The sequence below is a fragment of the Lycium barbarum genome, chromosome 8 (genome assembly GCF_019175385.1).
Source record: "Lycium barbarum isolate Lr01 chromosome 8, ASM1917538v2, whole genome shotgun sequence".
In the NCBI taxonomy this organism is placed as follows: Eukaryota; Viridiplantae; Streptophyta; class Magnoliopsida; order Solanales; family Solanaceae; genus Lycium; species Lycium barbarum.
In genome coordinates, this window is record NC_083344.1 from 111,525,476 (window position 1) to 111,544,439 (window position 18,964).

Here is an 18,964-nt window from a genome sequence, read left to right on the forward strand (position 1 = left end):
GGCGGAATAATAACCGAGAAGAAATGACTTGGGAGGCTGAGGAGCAGATGAAGAAAAAGTATCCTCACCTATTTCCGGCACCTTCAGGTAATCCAAATTCTTTGTTTGCTTATGTTGATCTGTGAATGATTTGGACATGTTGGCTATAAAAGAAACTCCCCCGAATTTGAGTAAGATCCGTAGAACTAATCCAACATTCGAGGACGAATGTTCTTAAGGGGGGGAGGATGTTACGTCCCGTATTTTTATACATTGGGACAACCCGGATTAACTATGATAATTTAAGGCCAAGACTATCCCGGGATTTGAAGTCGGGACTTTTGACCATTTGATTTTATTTTGAGACATAAGTTATATATGAAATTGATGGCATTGAACACTTAGGAAAAATTAGGACCACAATTCATAAAAATTTGGAATTAAAAATGTGGTGCAAAAAGGCCATGGTGGCCGTGTGAATTGAAAGGGGCCCCACACATTGTGTGGGCCAAAGGAAATGTGGATATTTTGTGAACACTTAAAGGATGAAAAACTAAGTCTTCTCTCCTCATTCTCACTTCAACACTTAGCATAAAACAAGACAAATTGGGAGCCCCATTTCACCCACTGTTTTCGGCCAAGACCAAGAGAAAACCAAGATCATTTCAAGCCTCCCTAAAAATATTTCCTTGATACAAACCCACTATATTGAAGTCCCTAAGTAGCGTGGAAGAGTTGTTTGGGTCATCCAACCACTAGTTGTGCCCAATTGCAAACCCTAGCTATTGAAGGAAGTGAAGAACAAAGGTAAGATTTCATCTTGTTTAGGTATTGTGAATCTTGTATGCCCATGGTAGTATGCTAAAATGGAGGAAAATCATGAAATATGGAATGTTGGAAGTGAGTTGTGTGTGTGGTGCTTGAGCCGTGTAAGTATGTGTGTGTTGTGTTGTGTTGTGTTGAAACTATGAATTAATGCCTAGTTAGTATATTATGATCATTGTAGGGTGAAGGAATGATTGAGAATTATCCATATGTGTATGTTGGTGTGCTAGCCGAAAATGGGTCACCTTATATGGCAATGAATAAATTAATGTCGCTTAATGTTTTAGTCGTCGTCGTTATGAATTCGATGTTGGAAATGAATGCTTAATGACTCAAATTGATGTTGTAATTGATGCGGCCTGATTTGGAGGTTATAGTATATTAAATGTAATTTGTATGTTGATGAGAATAGCATTGTTAGAATGTGAATTGTGGATGCAAATCATGATTTGAAAATGAGGAGTGGGTTAAAGTGAGGTTCTCGGCTAATGTGGAAAAATTTTGGATTGTCGGAAATGTTGTATGAATCGCTTAGAATGTCATTAAATATTGTTGGTATGGATTCGGGTTAGTATTTGAATAAATAAGCATCGATGTTGGCTTAAAGGCAAGTCGTCGAATTGAAATCATGAAAATTATAGAATGATGGAAAAGAGAGATATTAATGTTGATAGATTGGTTGTTGTTGTTGATTGATTTGGCCGAGTTAAATTCTCGGGATGGCCTATTTACAGGGGAAGTGCTGCCGAATTTTCTGTAAAATTTAGAGTTAGTTGGAATGAATAATTGCTTAAGTGCCTATGGTTAATATTGGATATTCATTGGCACATTTTGTAGACCTTGGGGAGCCCGAGGCGTAGATTTGGAGTAGCTTTAGATTGGCTAGCTTGGAAGTGCGTTCGAGGTATGTAAAGCACCCTTCTTTCATTTGGCATGCCTTAGTTACGAATAGGCTAGACTACTAGTCTTAAGGAAATCCTAAATTCGAAATCCGAGTTCGCTATGATCTTTACATATATTCTTTGGCACTCCTATGTATGATATGATGAAATATGAACTATTATGCCTTTGAAGAAATTGATTTCCAAACTTTGCACAATGAGTTGATTTAAAGAATTCCGAACTATAAACGCCATATCTTCCTCCGAAAGGTTCGGATTGCTTTAATATTTTTGTAAGAGCTTATATGGCATATGATGAATATATTTCCTATAGGCGGGCCCGACTCGGGTCAATACCCTTCCGTGGGTCCCGCGACTTTCCTTTATGTAATTCGGAGAACTTTTGAAAGAATTTGATATGACTACTATTTCGATTTGCAAGTATGATTATCTTACTTATGTTTGAATTTATGATAATAATGTTATGCATATGACTAATCACGACTCCATTCGTGCATTTTGTTATTCCCATCGCCGAGTCCCGGGCCGGTTCTGTTATCGTGCGCATTTTGATATACTCCGGAGTTATGCTGTGTTATGGTTCTCCGAGCTACTCGCTAATGAGGGTCGGGTTCCACTTATGTTTGGTGATGTGTTGTATATGGCGTTATGTTGTGATGTGATATGTGACGGGGGTACGGAGATTTAAGACTTTCTGGTGTTATGCTGTGTTATGGCGCCATCGACGGGCGGGCGACCATATTCTTCTGTACCCTATGCATGACTTGCATATTTTTGATAGTAAACAAATTTTGATATGTTGGATTTGCACTTATGTTTGATACTTCCATTTCGTTTATGTCTCAAATTTGCTTTCTGTACATTCTGCTTTGCATACTCAGTACATATTTCGTACTGACCCCCTTTCTTCGGGGGCTGCGTTTCATGCCCGCAGGTACAGACGCACAGTTCGGTGATCCCCCAGTTTAGGATATCCCCTTCAGCTGTTCGGAGTGCTCTTCTCATTTCAGAGCATACACTTTTGGTATATACTTTTGTTCGCTATGTATGTATACATTTGTTTCGGGGTTCGGCAGGGCCCTGTCCCGCCATATGATTCGTTTGGTCTGTTTAGAGGTCTGTAGACTTATTTGTGGGTGTGTGTGCCTACTTCTGTACAGTTGTGTCCATATGATCCCTTTCGTTATGGCAGCCTTGTCGGCGTGCATTTTATATATGTTTTTGGGCCGTTGTGCCATTTGATAGCCTTGTCGGCTTTTGATATATTTGACAGCCTTGTCGGCTTTTGACGTATTTGATAGCCTTGCCGGCTCTTCGATATATGTATATGTATATATTTGTGTCTGATACAGTTTGAGATAGTTTGAGACGGCATATAGCATTTTTGCCGCATATACTATTTGGATGTGATTCGATATGTACAGGTATGTCAGGGTGCCCAAGTAGGGCACTAGTCACGGCCTACGGGGTTGGGTCGTGACATAAATAAAAATTCAGTATTTTCGATTAGTTTTAGCTGAAATTATTACAATATTTAGGTGTTTAATTAGCCCATAAAACAAATGTGAGAAGAGGCACGTGAAGATATAACTAACAAAAAAAAAAAGAAGAAGAAGAAGATATAACTAAATAAATAAAAAAGTATGATCTTCAGATCTTGTAACATTATGAATTCTTAGTCTGGTTATATTTGTGTTTGAAGGAATCTGAGTATTTAATTAACTTTAAAATCTTAAGGTAATATAGGTAGATGACCCCTCCTAACCTTTATCAACTCTCTCAGAAGCCCTTGCACAACACATATGAGATACTTATCAGTTGATACTCATATAGTACTAAGAAAAATGATAAGTAGATGAGATATTAGTTAAATACATTTTCTCATTCTCCTACCACGATAAAACGGATAAAGATTACCAAAAGAATATTTAAAAGTACGTCGAGTTATCGATATATCGAAATAGTAAGTTGTGCCAATTAGTAGTACTGTTTTTATTGGCTTTCAGATCCTTAATATAATGAAGAAAACACCACAGATAATAATAAAAAGGAATGTGATTAATTTAATTTCAAAAGCTATAGGAAGCTTTTTCTTTCGCATTTTAGAAAAAGGTCATTTTATTGTATAGTACTAGACACAAAACTAACCTTAATAGGAGACTATAATAGCACAAACGGCCAATATACGGATTATGAAGCAAAAACAAAAGTGAATAATACAAACAGAAAGTAGTAACATAAACTCAAGATAAAGGAAGTAGTAATAACATAACCAGTTGACAATAGGTAAAGATGACCTGATAATGTAAAAATTGTTTACACTGACGGTGTATGTTACTTAAACTCAATCACTTATTATGGTTATAAACCAGAGTGCATATCTAATGGAACAACAACAACATCATGATTATATACAAGTCTTTTATGCTTTCAGAGTTGATTCAACGTGCTTATATAGTTACATACCTCAGACTTAATACTGAACTTTCAATACTTCAGAATCTTACTATTAACATGTTGGTAAATGAAGGGTATATATCAAGTCCTTAAATGCATCAACGAGGCCTGATGGAGGGAATGACACCGCTCACAAGCTCAATTCCTTCCATAGTCGTGTAGGTGGTGTGTCTGGAATAAGCTGAAGTTGGTGATGAGGATGACATTCCAGATGTGGAAACATCTAAATCGGGTGCAATATTATTGTCGAACGCAGCTGGAAGCATGTAAGTTATGTTCTCTAACTCTCTCACCACTTCCAGCACTAAAGGTCTATCCTTTTGTTCCTCCTGTGAACACCTGAGGGCCAAATCCACGAATTTCTTGACACAATCTAAGGAATATGGACCTATACTCCTGTCAATTATAGAAGACATCATCCCTGATTGGCATGCTGCATTCACCTGTCATTAGTACAAAAGTAACTTTTCTTACTCTCTTCCAAATAGAATGACACTTTTAACTATTTTGGAGTCCTAAAGTTTTCTTTTTTAATATAGTTTTTCCTGAACTTCTATAGACTTGAGCTTTAACTCCACGAGATAAGAAATCAATGTCTGATTCACATCGAAAAATAGATGTGTTGATCTTGCACTCTGGTCCTCTACCATTCTCGTCTTCTAGGATGGCAAGTACTAGTTATGGATCAGCTTAAACATTGAGGACCTCACATATTCATCTAGGTCAAACCTTACAGTATAAAATTAAGACTCAAGGCATGTTATTAATGCTGATCTCAATTTCTAGCTATCATAACATTTTATGTCAAAGCATCCAACTTTGGGAACTCATCCTAAACATTCGACAGCACGAGATTAGTTTGGGGCATAACAGCTGTCTACTTCATTACTGAGACCCCTGGATATGGTAAAATACTTTCATGCTAAACAAAGTACGAGAAAGTTCACACTCAAATGGTCATTAACTAGGGTAAGGGCGCCAGCAGTTATACTGATTCAGATGCTGTATCTCAATTTTATAAAACAGATCACATCTGAATTTATTGAGGTTCTTATTAAAGCAATAAAGAATTGGTTGGAACTCACAAAGGCAAATGATCTCTATTGCTTTAGTTTAGATCCATTATCAGACACTGAAGATAGAAGAGCTACCTAATGTACCATTAAAGATTTCCATCTTCACGAACAAAGTGAAATGCTAAGATAAATTGAGTGGGGACATCAAGTACCTCTCGGACGATGTTCCTTCCATGAGATATAGGTCGCATCCCTGTTAAAAGCTCCAGAAATACGACACCGAGGCTATATACATCACTTTTCTCTGTCAACTTGTGATTAAAGACATACTCAGGATCAAGGTAGCCCTAGATGAGTGTGAAAATTTGGCAACTGTCAGCAATCTTGAAAATCAGAGAGAAAAATAATTGATAAGGTAAAAAACAATATTGAAATACTAGACGATCATAGTATGTGTATTCATGATCAAACTTCAGACAATGAAGTCGAGAAAAGGAGGAAGGCGAGAAGGCAAGAGCAACCAAGCAAGTGAGCGAGAGAGAGATTTCGGACAAGATTCACTCCAGCATATACTTTTTTCTATATATTAGATTCATTAGAGTAACTCGACAATGGAATCAAACTTGATTAGTTAGGCGTAAACAGGTAGATATCTGAAAATCATAATTTTCTCATTGTTAATCCCAAAATAACAGTGACTGATTTTTTACTCTAAAATTAAGGAGGCATGACATTCTGAGTCCGCAAATGGTTTCACAATTTCAATATTTTCCCTCTCAAACCCATGGCTTTCATTCCATAAAGCATTCAACTGGAGTCAAGATTCAAAGTTGCTATCCTCCGGAGTGTGTGTGTATATATATATGTATACAGCAAGTCTTAACCATGACAAATATTTGTATTAGGAACCACTAAGATTTAATCGCCAGATTTTAGGAAACATGGAATCAGATGTTGACATACAGCACAGTAATTTTCTAAGGAGGAATCATGTCAGGCATCCATTATTGAAGTGCTTACAAAGATGAGTTTATTACACTGTTAATAATTTATTGATAGGAGATTTATACCATTTAATTAGAAAAATGTCTCACTACTAAATAATCACTATTTCCCCACTGAAAAATGTTCAGTGGCTATTCCCATAGAATGACGGTGGGAAATATCTAAAAAGTAGTGTTTTCACACGGAAAAATGGGAAAATCATGTTTCATAGCACAAATTTCCCACTGAATGTCGGCGAGGAAAACTTATGTCTCTAGTAGTATCTTCACGGCCATTTTATCATTGATTTTAAAGAACATCTAGCTTTTCTATTGCGGGCTTCAACATATAAGAAGAGTAAAGCCTTACAGGAGTTCCTTTCACACCAGTGGTTACACCACCACTCGTTTCAGCATCAGGTAATGGTGCAAGCCTGGAGATTCCAAAATCAGAGACTTTTGCGGTGAACTTAGAGTCTAACAGTATGTTATTTGCCTTGATATCACGATGAATTATTGGAGGATCCGCTTCAGTATGGAGGTAGAGGATGCCCCTGGCAGCACCTAAAGCAATGTATAGCCTAGCTCCAAGACTCAGTGGTTCCCCATATCTAGCTGTAACAGTAAGTAAAATATTTAATAAATCGTATTTTCGAGATACCTGTTCTAATTATTCATATTGGAATTGGCACATGATTAAAACTAAGAATATAAATTTTCACATGATAAACTTGTAGATTTCCACACGTGTGAAGAAAGTAGAAAATAACAGTGACCATCAGAGTTTAAATGAAGTAACAACTTCAGAAAAACGCTCTATCTGAGCGATTACATTTACTTTCATCTATGCAAGCATTTTTTACTAGAGGAACATATCTCTCACCCCCTTTTTCCAGAAAAGAAATAAAACACCAGGAAAAAAAGAGTGAAAAGAGGGGAATAGATGAGCTTGATTCTAACGATGGAAGTCAAATGACACCATAGGCAAGGGAAGGATACATCACATACCAGAGAGAAGATCATGTAAGGAACCATTTGGCATGAACTCATACACCAACATCTGCATGCACAAGTAACCAACTATTACTAAAATAGAATAAAAAATCACAAAGCATAATATCCATTCTTATCGCTCCATCTGTTTTTTGATTTGATCACTTTTTCAGAACACGTGCATTTCACTAGTGCGACCAGACTATGCAAGTATAAGAGGGATGTAATTGCAAATGATGAGCTGCTCATAGATGGGAATGTTGGTTGAACTTAATATTTAGTATTCTAAGTATTGTAGACTGGATTTTCTCACAAATTGAATCACTTGTGATAAAAATTGGTGACAAAGAAAAGATGTATGACGAAAATAATATCTCAAATGACTTGTGCTTGAGTTTACTTTAATTTAAGAGAAGAATCAGCTAAGTCTATGCTGCAATTTAACTATCATTTGTGTGATACTTATCATTTCATTTATCTGGATTGATACCAAATGGATTTCTCTAAGTTGCAGAAGGTGATAGACATTATGCTTGATTGCTTCTGCACATCGGGAGTGAGATCCGAATTGATCAAGGATGTGAACAAAAGTTTTCAATTTTGACCTAGGTGTTCAACCAGAACTGGGCAATCAGAATTCAACAAGTGGCTGAGACGATCACTGCACATATATATATATATATATATATACACACACACACAAAGTATTATTTTTACATACGTACATAGTGTATTATTTTTCCAGTTTGGAGATTCTTACTTGTTCACTTCCTTCATTACAGTATCCCAGCAAAGAAACCAGATTTCGATGATGCAAACGTGACAGAAATTCTATCTCAGTATAGAACTCCTTTTCCCCCTGTAATGAGCCTTGCTTTGCACGTTTTATTGCCACTATTGTGCCCTCTGCCAACATCCCTTTGTAGACCTTTCCATAGCCTCCTTGGCCAATTTCAGCAGTACTGCTAAAACTGTTAGTTGCTGCCTCTAATTCCTTAAAACCCAATGCCTTAACACCTTCTATTCTCATTGGAAATTTTGGTACTACAAAAGAAATGAAAGGAATATCGCTATGAGTTCCATGTGGTCTTGGGTAGGTTTGTTTAAGCAAGAAAGACATCAATGCCACAGAAGATTTAATTACTTTAGATATTCATTAAAAACTTTAGCATGACATAAAAAGAATGAAGACTTAAAATCTGCAAATGAACCCTTAATACAGTAGTTGGCTTTAGATAACTTTGTTCACTTTAAGAATATCAATGAACCATGACTAAGAAAAGAACAAAAGTAATAGTCTATTTAATGTACTAATAACAGAAGCAATACAACAACGGTATTACTTAGATGTACATGCCAAGCACACACTTTCTATTTCTTTCTTTTGTACTTTTGTTTTAGGGGTGATGGAGCAATGGTGGAGAGCTTACTCTAAATATGTACAATTTTCCATAAAACCGTAAAACTCTGTAAGGAAGCAAAGCACCATACTAGCTAAATTACAAATAAATGTACTAAGAAAGTTAATTTTCCACATAGAAAAAGATGGTCACTACTCAATACTGGCAATTCTGTGTTATTTCGTGGTTAAATAGAGAATCCAAACAAGAAAATTACAGTAAGGAAGATGAGATTCTATGCTTTTTGTCATCTTTTTGTTCTTCAGGAGCTGAGCATTGGAACTTATCAGGTGTGAAGCTTGCCATATATGTATGAAGCACTCAAAGAATGTGGTTTCACGTTCTTTTTTGGTGATTCATCAGAATATCCAAGAAAAGTAAACCTATAGACTACATAACCAGCAGGTCCTAATGGGGCGAGTGAAAGAAATGGAGAAGAAACTCCCCACAGCTGAGGAAAGATGATTAACTCACATGGTTGATCTTTGGAAACATTGGGCCTCCGATGCAATTTACGCAACACAAATATTATGGCCATAAGTAGCACAGCTGCAGCACATATGGACCCAAAGACAATTCCAACCAAGGCGCCGCTGCTTATTCTGCTTTTCCCTCCCCCTAATGGGGGAAAAAGGACTGCAAGAAGAAAAGCATTCGTAAGTTAATCTTGAGAAAGAAGGAAGAAGGACATGAACAGAGCAAGTTATTGGCTCTCTTATATGATAGTAACATTTTATTTTTATTTTTGAGAAAGGTAACAATGTTATAATATTCAGCACAAAGGCTGTACTATGACCCATCTTTACAGTTTACCAAAAAAACAAAAAACAAAAAAAACTAGTAAATTCTTGTTCTTCTTACAAAGATTCTACAATGCCTAACATAGATTATGAGTCATTAACAAATTCTTCTTTACACCAAAACCAAAAGAAAAGTAGGCAATCATGTTGAGTTTATGAATGGGGCTGTTAACATATTTTGAACGTACCATATGGTTTACCTAAGATTTTAATTAATTAAGCACTTATAGTAATGTAGTCAATTCAGTCCCTTGATCCTATTGAATATCTAAGAGATCACTAGCATCTGTATCAGGTTAGCATGTCTGTGAGGATGTTAAGTGTCAAAACTTGTATGGTCCCTAAACCATTCCATTGAATCTGCATACTTGCATACTCAATGACAACAAGAAGAAACTATGCTCTATATCACAAGATAGCTGATATAAACAGACATTTTCAGAAACGAAAAGGAGCGCAATGGGAAAGATAGTTTTTACCAGAGCGTGACCAGAAAAAGATAAAAGAAATTAACAAGAATCATAACAATTATATTCAAGAATCATCTTTGTAAAATTTGATAACGATCATAATAATTATATTCAAGAATCAGCAGTTGTAGAGAAACTTGAACTAAAAAAATTGTGTTTGTCTCTCTCCATTCATGACCTCAGTTGTAAAACAAACAAACGAGATTCACATTGGTTTACTCTAAATTCCTCAAGAAATCATTACACAACTACAACTGAGGCTGTCCACAATTTAATGAATCTGATATGTCAGTAACATTACATATTATGTCCTACTGATGCAAAAACGCAATGGGTTTTGAGACATACCAGAACTATATCCCATGGCAGTGAAATTGAGCAGGTCATATGGGCCAAATATGTCACTTCCAGTAAGATTAAAGATGGCAAATTTGTTTGCGATCCGTACTATCTCACTGTCATTAAATTTGTCAAAATCATTGGTTCTAGAATCATTTGTACGTGGAGGGAAGAATTTTAAAAACAACCTAAGCCTAGGACCGCGTTGCCATGCAACCGAATCAATGTGTATTTGATGATGATCCAATTCAACACTTTTTATTATCCACTGTTCAAAGTCACTATAATGTGGTGGAAAGTCTGAAATGCTAGGGCTTCTTAAACGCAAACCAACTCCAAAAGGTGCTGCACAAAAGCAGCCATCCGTTAATGCTGGGACATGTTCGAAATTATTGTTGCAAGGCTGCTGGGCTGCACAACTTGGTCTGGAATTGTTCAAGCCTCCGTACTCTTCATCCCCATCTTTTGATTTACAAAATTTGATGATCTGACGCTCATTTGCATTTCCACAGACAGGATTCCTGTATAGCCTGAAAGTTGTTATAAAGCGTCATATTTGATGAATGCTTAATCAGAATTATCAAGGAGTGCTAAGAAATTAAGTGCATTGCCATCGAAAATATCTGCACGTTAAAATATCAGTAAATGGGTTAACCCCAACTCATTATTATATTTGTGCATTCAGTAAATATGGTACACACACAGTTGCACCCAAACCAGAGGCGAATCCAGGATTTCAAGAGGATGAGTTCACCTTAGAATTTTTTTTTTTTTTTTAAAAAGACGCAAAAGTGCATTTAGTAGGGGTCGATCCCACAACCTTAAGGGAATAAAGGTAGCACTTAGCCAGTGCTCCATTCAGTCTAGTTAAAGCATGTGTTCCTTCAGTTAATATTTGATATATTTTACGGATTATATACATAATTTATCGAGTTTAGTTGGGTGACCATGTATTCACGTGAACCATTTTTTATACTTGGATTCGCCCCTACCCCAAACATGCATAAAGTTAGCATGAAGCCAGAACATATTTAACCGAGATAGAAGTTGAGCAACTGTTTTTAGAATTATATTATAAAAGCAAATGTATACTAGGCTTGGAAGGTATTGCTGGCGCATGACCTCCATCAAAATTAAGAACTTGTTAATTCTTCATTATGTAACCTGTTAAAGAGAGCACTCATGCCTTAAGTATGGCATACTACATATGTTTAACAGGGATCAACGACGAGAGAGGCTTTCAATAATGAAGGTTTCAGATTAAAAGAAGTAACTAAACTCTAACATATTAGCCCATGAAAAGGAATTCTCCCAGTTTCAATAACATGTGTGCTACAGAATGTATATATTCTTTCCTAGTATTGTACACTGTCATAGATAGGTAGCAGATATTTAGGATGTATAATTTATTTCTTCCCTTAGTTAGCTCCTAACACTATTGTTTTTATACATGTTTACCTATTGAATAATACACAGGTTATTCTCTCCAATTCCTTGCACTGTTTCACAACCAGACCCATATTGCAATGGCATATAGAAATTACTATAGATACATAAACTTGACCACGTTGTTTTTGAGTTTCTAGTTAAAGTGGACTGCCTGCAGAAAAACACCCAATTTTCTAGCACGGAAATAAAGTTTTGAAACAACTACAGAAAGTAAAAGGAACTGAAACTGTGTTGGTTCACTACTCTATCTCCTTCAACTAAATACTCGAAGTACGTCACTATACCAATGGAATAAGTTTAGCAGGAAAAAAAGCAAACCAAGGCACCGTTATGCACACTATAACAATCTTTGACTACCTTGCAACTTTGGAGTTTCACCCTAATGGGTAATTCCATACTGAGCTTAGAGTATGTTTCAGATGAATGTTAAAAGTATAAGATGAACGTTATGAAGGTTATCATAACCCAATAAAAAATAAGACTAGCTTTTGGTCCAGAAGGGATTTTGCACATCACTTATATAGTAAGGAGAAGTTTTCCTTATGAGAACTTCTGTAACAATAAACCGACAGCCCTAGCCTGTCGTCGCTCATTTCTAAACTTGTAGTCTTACAGAAATTTTATAGCTAGTGTAATCCTAATATCTATAAGTTAGCTATAATTAACACAAATGTTGTCATGGGGAAACTCTACGGCAAGTCTGCCTGAGAGTTCTTCACGTTAGTTCTCTGTTTAATCACAGAAATAGAAACTATAGATTCCACAGAATTGCGTCAGAATTTAAAGCTTCAAGAAAACAGGACCATGATAGTTAAATACAAATTGAATTAGGGGAGCTTGATTTGCCTCATATAATTGTAAAAGCTGAAAACTGAAAGTAAGTACACAAATATGTTATACTCTCTCCGGATCAAAAAAAGAATCCACTTAGTTTTTTTTTTTTTTTTCTTGATTAAAAAAGAGTCCACTTAGAAAATTAAGAAAGAATTAACCTTATTTTATCATATTTGCCCCTATTAAGTGTTTTATGATCAAATTCCAATGTCTATTTAATTAGGGGTAGTTTAGTCAAATTACCTATTTTTATCTAAGAGTTAGTATTTTCTTAAGGGGTGTGCAAATGGCTAAGTGAACTCTTTTTTTGATCCGGAGGGAATATGTATTTACAAGACTATCAGAAATAAGGTCTTACATTATATCAACATTTGGAGGAGGGTCAAGAATCCCCGAAATATCTGAGAGTAAATTACGTTGAAGGTTCCTGCACAAAGGAGATCAACTGGATCAGCCTGGCAACCTAATATATTAACATTTGGGGGGTCTTTCTAGTCAGACATGGCATGGTTTAGTAAGAGGAAAGAATACATGCTATATTACCTCTAACAAAACGGAACACTAGACATAATATTCCTTGTTATATTTAACTGTATACAGATAGAAAACCCTTGTTGCCAATGGATGCATAATTCCTTGTCTGTATTTCATTTTCCAGGATACCTTCTTCGTATTTCCAGAAGGACCAAACTACATGTGGACGGAATAACTACCAAAATGAAATAGGCACACAATTTGACTTGATTCTCTACAAAAAGCTTTTGTCTGTATCTTACAGTTAATAACCTTAGCTAGCCAATAGATTGTGGGGGCAGTAGACAACACAAACAACAAATAACAACACACTCAATGTAGTCCCACAAGTGGGGTCAGAGAAGGGGTAGGATGTACGCAGATCTTACGTCATACCTTTGTGAGTTAGAGAGGTTGTTTCCAGTAGACAACACAAACATGAAAAATAAAGTTCTGATAAGAGGAATATGAACAAATGAGACTCTTACAATCTAAGTTTTGCATCTGGGGAAAATGTCTTATTCTCCCAAATGGTAGTGGGCACAAAACCACTTAACCTATTATTGTTGAGTGACCTACAAAAAAAATAATTTGAGGAAAGGTAGTGTCAGTACTGCATTTATTAGAGTATCGAAATGAAATTTAAAACAGAAACAGGATCAAGAAACAAAGATTGAGCAAATGAAGGTCCTTACAGCCTCTGCAGATTTGGAAGGACAGAAAAGTTCAATGGGATAGAACCATTAAGCATGTTTCCTGACAGAATGCTGCAATCATCGTCAAGGTAGTAGGTTCATTATTGAGAGTCTGATACCAAGACTGAGTTGCTCAAACATCAAAAATAAAAGTGTGTGTGTAACACACTAATGTCCATTACCGCCACCTACCGACAGATACGATAGAGAGTGGGGGAGGGGGAGGGGGAGGTGAGAAGAGGATGCAAATGGGATTAAAAGATGGATGAATCAACCAGGAAAGATCTGAGCAACTTCATACATAACCAGAAACTTACATGGTTGTGATATTATCAGACAGCTTATTGGAAGGTATATTTCCCGTGAGTTGGTTTCTGCTAAGGTCTCTGTGACATGAGAAATTATATCAGATGAATTGCCACTGGTTGTAAATACAACTCTTTATATTTCAGCACATTTGAGTGGCAGATGAGTTCAACTTCATCTGGTATATAAGAATTATTAAGCAGAATTTATGAACATTATCAAGAGGTTAGAACAACAAGAACATAAGCTTCAAAATCTCGTTTAACCTGAAACAGGAATTTCTCAACGAAGTATACTTACAGGTAAAGAAGGCCTGGTATTGTACTCAGGTCAGGAACTGTTCCTTGCAAGTTGCAGTTCCTAAGACTCCTACAGGTTTGATGAAATAACATACATAATATTCATTAAAGAATGGTGAATACAATCATAGCATGACCACATTGTAAGCTTCATATGATAATATAATTCCTCTGACAATCTTTACCACTTTCTTTAGATTATTACTCCATGTTATGCCGAAAAGGCCTAAGAATGATAATACTGCTCTAGCTTTACCTTTTTTCATCAATAAAATGAAAATACTGCTGTAGCCTTTCTCATTTCTTATAAGGAGGGCAGTGGCGGACCCATGTGCAAATTTTGGGTGCTCCAGCACCCATTAAACTCAGTCACGGAGTGTATAGCTGTATAGAAAATATAAAGGAAACAGATATAAATAGTTAATAGAGCACCCCCGAACTCAAAATTCCTGGGTCCAGCACCCCGAACTCAAAATCCTGGGTCCGCCGCTGAAGGAGGGGGCATCTGAAACCCCTATTGGGAGTAAATGATTATGGAGAAAACGGTTTGTTAATCCTCTTTTATTATTCTACCGCCTGACAAAGGTCACATCACGAGGACACTATTTATTTCTGATTATTCACTATGGGACTTGTTTTCTGATCAAAGTCTGGGATAAATACGGTCTTTAACCTTGAGTGATGGTAAACATACTTTAGAACTCTATATTCTTGCTTCGTGCAAATGGGCACATATATCATCAGACAGGAAAGGGGACAAAAAACACCCAAGAGATTTGTAACTTACAACTTCAAGAGTTTGGACATATTGCTGTAAGAAGCCGGAACCACAGAGCCTTCAAAGTTATTGTTGTCAAGTTGACTGCAAAAGTTGTTATTGTGGGGGGAGAAGGAGTGGGGTTGTTCATTAATGCAGAGATGACATTAAATTGTTGAGAAAGTAGACACATTGAAACAGCAAAAACTTAAAGAGTTCAAAGACAGGTAATACAGAATCGTTAAGCTCGGCATCAGTGCAAGCTCTGGTGGAAGGTAACCCGACAAGTTGTTATTGTCCAGAAGGCTGAAATAATGCACATCCAAGTAAATCCTAACATGAAACTCATAGAGCAAAACTTCGTTGCTCCTAATAGTTATATATTGCAGGTTAAGTGATTCTTACAAGTGTTGAAGCCGAGGTAAAGCAGACAGCTCTGGAGGAATTTGACCGCTTATTGAATTGTTATTCATATGGCTGCATCCAGAACAAGAATGATTAATACAGAAACTAAACGTATCCATACCACCACAAACCAGTAGAGGATCTTTGGGTTCTAGTGGAGAACTCACAAATGCCCAACTTTTGGCAAGTTTGCAAACGATTTTGGTATTGGTCCTGATATATCATTTAAGTCCAACTGAAATTTATTTAAGTTGGGAAGATAACCAAGCTCTTCTGGTAAAGGACCTGATATTCGATTTCCACTCAAAAGCCTGCAAGAACAGAAGAATGGTAGCTGGAGCGGAGCTTCTCATGAATGTGCACAATCCATATATGCAAGTTATTTATTAGATATCTTCAGCTAAAATATCTGTAAGCAATAGTACTTATTGTAAACTGTGAGACATATGCATATTCGGGCTTCAACTGAAGCAGGGATTTGGAAATGTTAATTGAAGTTTATATGGAGAAGTGAAATTCCAATACATGTATATGTAACTTCTCATGATAACATAAGACTTCTAACAAGGAAAATGGCCATAAGAGAGCTTCATTTCTCAATAAAGATGAATTCAAGTATTTGGTACACTTAGTTCTATAGATATTTCACTACAAACTCCTGACAGTAAATAAAACATCAACTCCCAACCATCACTTTGTTCCCAAGATTACAATGCAGACAGGAGCTGAAGTGCCTGAGTATCATCACTATCTGCCTTACTTGTAAACAAATACAATGTACTATCACTTGTCTGCCTTCTACAGATTGACTAGCCATTGGAAAGTTCTATTTTCACTACCAAAGAATTAGGGGTGCCTCTCCTATTTTACACAAATGCAGAGTACTCCCTCGTTCAATTTATGACACTCTTCAAATGCTGGGCCTTTGTGTAATGTTTGATAATATTCCATCGTTTTCTCTATCAAACTAAATTTTTAACCATTGTTTTAATATTTCTTCAATTAAAACACATAATATACACGAGTTAAATTAACATTTCAAACGTTGTGTCCACTCAAACACAGTCATCTCATGTTCTCTGCATTCTAATTTTCCGATCACTGGAAGCAAATCTTCACTAGCACAACGACCTCCTCATAGCAACATTCAATACAATAGAAAGTAACCGAAAATGAGTTTACAAAAGGCCAAAGGTTTTTCCAAACTATTGTTTATTTTCAAGTCATTATATCAAACAAAAGGGGGTTTCTTAACACTAATCATAATCATAATCATAATCATAATCATAAGTATTATTATTATTATTATTATTATTATTATTATTATTATTATTATTATTATTATAATAATAATAATAATAATAATAATATACTAAAAGTGGGAGGCCTCATAGTTGAAAGTTGGATTACGAAATTACTGTTAGATATTTTAATTAATTAGGTTAGTTTTTGTTTTCCTAGTTTTATGGGTATGTGGTCTATTTCCAAGCTACTGGAATCGTGTAGTTAGTGGACTAAGTAGGTTTGTTTTAATTTCCCTTATGACTTAGTGGGTGAGATTATGTAGGATGTGTATTGCCTTTATAAATTGCTGGCTTTATTATTTCAGTTATCAAGATAAGTATTTTACCTCCCAAAAAGCTTTGTGTGTTCATCTTGTTTACTTCCCAGATTTCTAATAGTGGTATCAAGAGCCAGTGAGCGTGCTTCAATTGTGAGTTTGCGATGGCTTCAGAGAATTTTGTTCAACCTAACATTCCCCGCTTTGATGGTCATTATGACCATTGGAGCATGTTGATGGAAAACTTTTTGAGGTCCAAAGAGTTTTGGACAGTCGTTGGTGGTGGGTTTCAAGAACTTGCGGCTGATGCTGTTTAACAAATGCTCAAAAGACAGAGCTTGAAGCACAGAAGTTGAAAGACTTGAAGGCAAAGAATTATCTTTTCCAAGCCATTGATCGTTCAATATTGGAAACAATTCTTTGCAAGGATACGTCAAAGCAAATTTGGGACTCCATGAAGAAGAAGTACCGGGGAAATGCAAGGGCAAAGCAAGCACAACTTCAAACTCTATGAGGTGAGTTTGAGACCTTGCGTATGAAGCCGGGAGAGTCGGTGTCGGTGTACTTCTCACGCACTATGGCGATTGCGAACAAGATGCGGATTCATGGAGAGAGGCTGGAAGACGTCACCATTGTTGAGAAGATCTTACGGTCCATGTTGCCAAAATTTAATTTTGTTATCTGCTCAATTGAAGAGTCGAAAGATCTGGATACTCTTTCACTTGATGAACTAAAAAATTCTTTGATGGTTCATGAGCAGAAACTTGTTCAGCGGGATGCAGAAGAGCAAGCATTGCAAGTAGCAACTACCTCCAAAGATTTTGGGCGTAGAAAGAGCAAGTGGAAGGGAAGAAACTCAGACAAAGCTGAAGAGGGAAATCAAAAAAAGAATGGTCAGCATGGTCGTGATCAACGACACTTGTCCAATGGGAAGGCGAGTGTCACACCCCACCCTTGGTAAGGCATTATTGGCACCCGGCACCTTACAGGAACCGAGAGAACCAACTTATAACTTACATCCTTCGTGTCTCAAATGGAAACAATAAGATCAAGAGGCTAAATATGAACATAATATTATGCATAAGTAAATGTACAATAGACCCATGATGCCTATATTACTACTATCACACTATGACTAAGTTGTACACATGAACTGTCTGCAAAGCCTCTATGAACATGACTGAAGTATACAAGTCGGGACAGGACCCCTGACATACCTTGGACAAAATCATACATATATATATATATATATATATATATATATATATATATATATATATATATATATATATATATATATATATATATATATATATATCTAGACTCGCCAGTGCTCCAGGAAGAAATGGAGCTCACCAATCAAAACTGGTACCTAAAAGCAGCCTACTGCGAAAGATCCTCGTCTCGTCTACTTGCACCTGGGGCATGAACGCAGCGTCCACAAGAAGGGACGTCGGTACGAACAATGTACTAAGTATGTAAGGCATGAATAGTAGTATGATATCAAAGTGAAGATAACATAAGATAAAGTACGTAATTATACTGTTATACCCCGTATATTTATACGTCGGATTATTCGCAAGCAAACCGACTCAAGGTAAAGGCGGAATTATTTTCGGACAAGAAATATAAACCTTTAATTTTCAAGTTTAATTATTACATAAATTGTTTATAAATTTTACTTAGTGTATAAATATTAATGGAGATTAGGGATTAATTAACCATGATTAGATTATTAAGTGGGGATTAAGAATTAATTATTCACTAATTAGGCACTAGTGGCCGTGTGGGCCCACCAAGACATGTGGCCAAATTTGATTGGCTCAAGCCATGAGTGGGACATGTGTCCAACTAGTAGGCATCATATTTAAGTCAAATTGATGACTAAGGAACTCATTTATCATCTTTCAAACTTGAGAAACTTAGAGATAGAGAGAGAAGCTCTCAAACTTAAAGAGAGAGAAGGTCACGGCCGCCACTG

At 36.3% G+C, this 18,964-nt stretch overlaps 2 protein-coding genes and 1 long non-coding RNA gene across 6 annotated transcripts; 2 read left to right on the forward strand and 1 right to left on the reverse strand.

The window, feature by feature from the left end:
- Positions 1-562: 562 nt before the first annotated feature.
- On the forward strand, positions 563-7,851 carry LOC132606718 (uncharacterized). Of its 4 annotated transcripts, XR_009570030.1 has the most exons (5): positions 850-1,708; positions 2,641-2,730; positions 4,237-4,429; positions 6,553-6,785; positions 7,670-7,851. It is a non-coding gene; the product is annotated as an uncharacterized LOC132606718 (long non-coding RNA). The 4 variants fall into 4 exon arrangements; XR_009570031.1 differs by having other exon boundaries at positions 839-1,708; positions 4,237-6,785; positions 7,664-7,851; XR_009570029.1 differs by having other exon boundaries at positions 839-1,708; positions 4,237-6,785.
- On the reverse strand, positions 4,237-16,213 carry LOC132606717 (probable LRR receptor-like serine/threonine-protein kinase At1g06840). Its single transcript, XM_060320330.1, has 16 exons — positions 15,590-16,213; positions 15,423-15,494; positions 15,252-15,323; positions 15,048-15,122; positions 14,262-14,330; positions 13,973-14,041; positions 13,656-13,727; positions 13,449-13,535; positions 12,806-12,874; positions 10,174-10,694; positions 9,030-9,191; positions 7,916-8,199; positions 7,171-7,222; positions 6,533-6,777; positions 5,392-5,526; positions 4,237-4,606 (listed from the first exon to the last, which is right to left on the reverse strand). Exons 2-16 carry the CDS (start codon positions 15,488-15,490, stop codon positions 4,262-4,264), a joined length of 2,325 nt encoding a protein of 774 aa, XP_060176313.1. The 5' UTR covers positions 15,491-15,494; positions 15,590-16,213; the 3' UTR covers positions 4,237-4,261.
- An 848-nt stretch (positions 16,214-17,061) lies between these two features.
- On the forward strand, positions 17,062-18,013 carry LOC132605275 (uncharacterized). The gene has a single exon (XM_060318475.1). It carries the CDS (start codon positions 17,519-17,521, stop codon positions 17,942-17,944), a length of 426 nt encoding a protein of 141 aa, XP_060174458.1. The 5' UTR covers positions 17,062-17,518; the 3' UTR covers positions 17,945-18,013.
- The last annotated feature ends 951 nt before the right edge of the window (positions 18,014-18,964 follow it).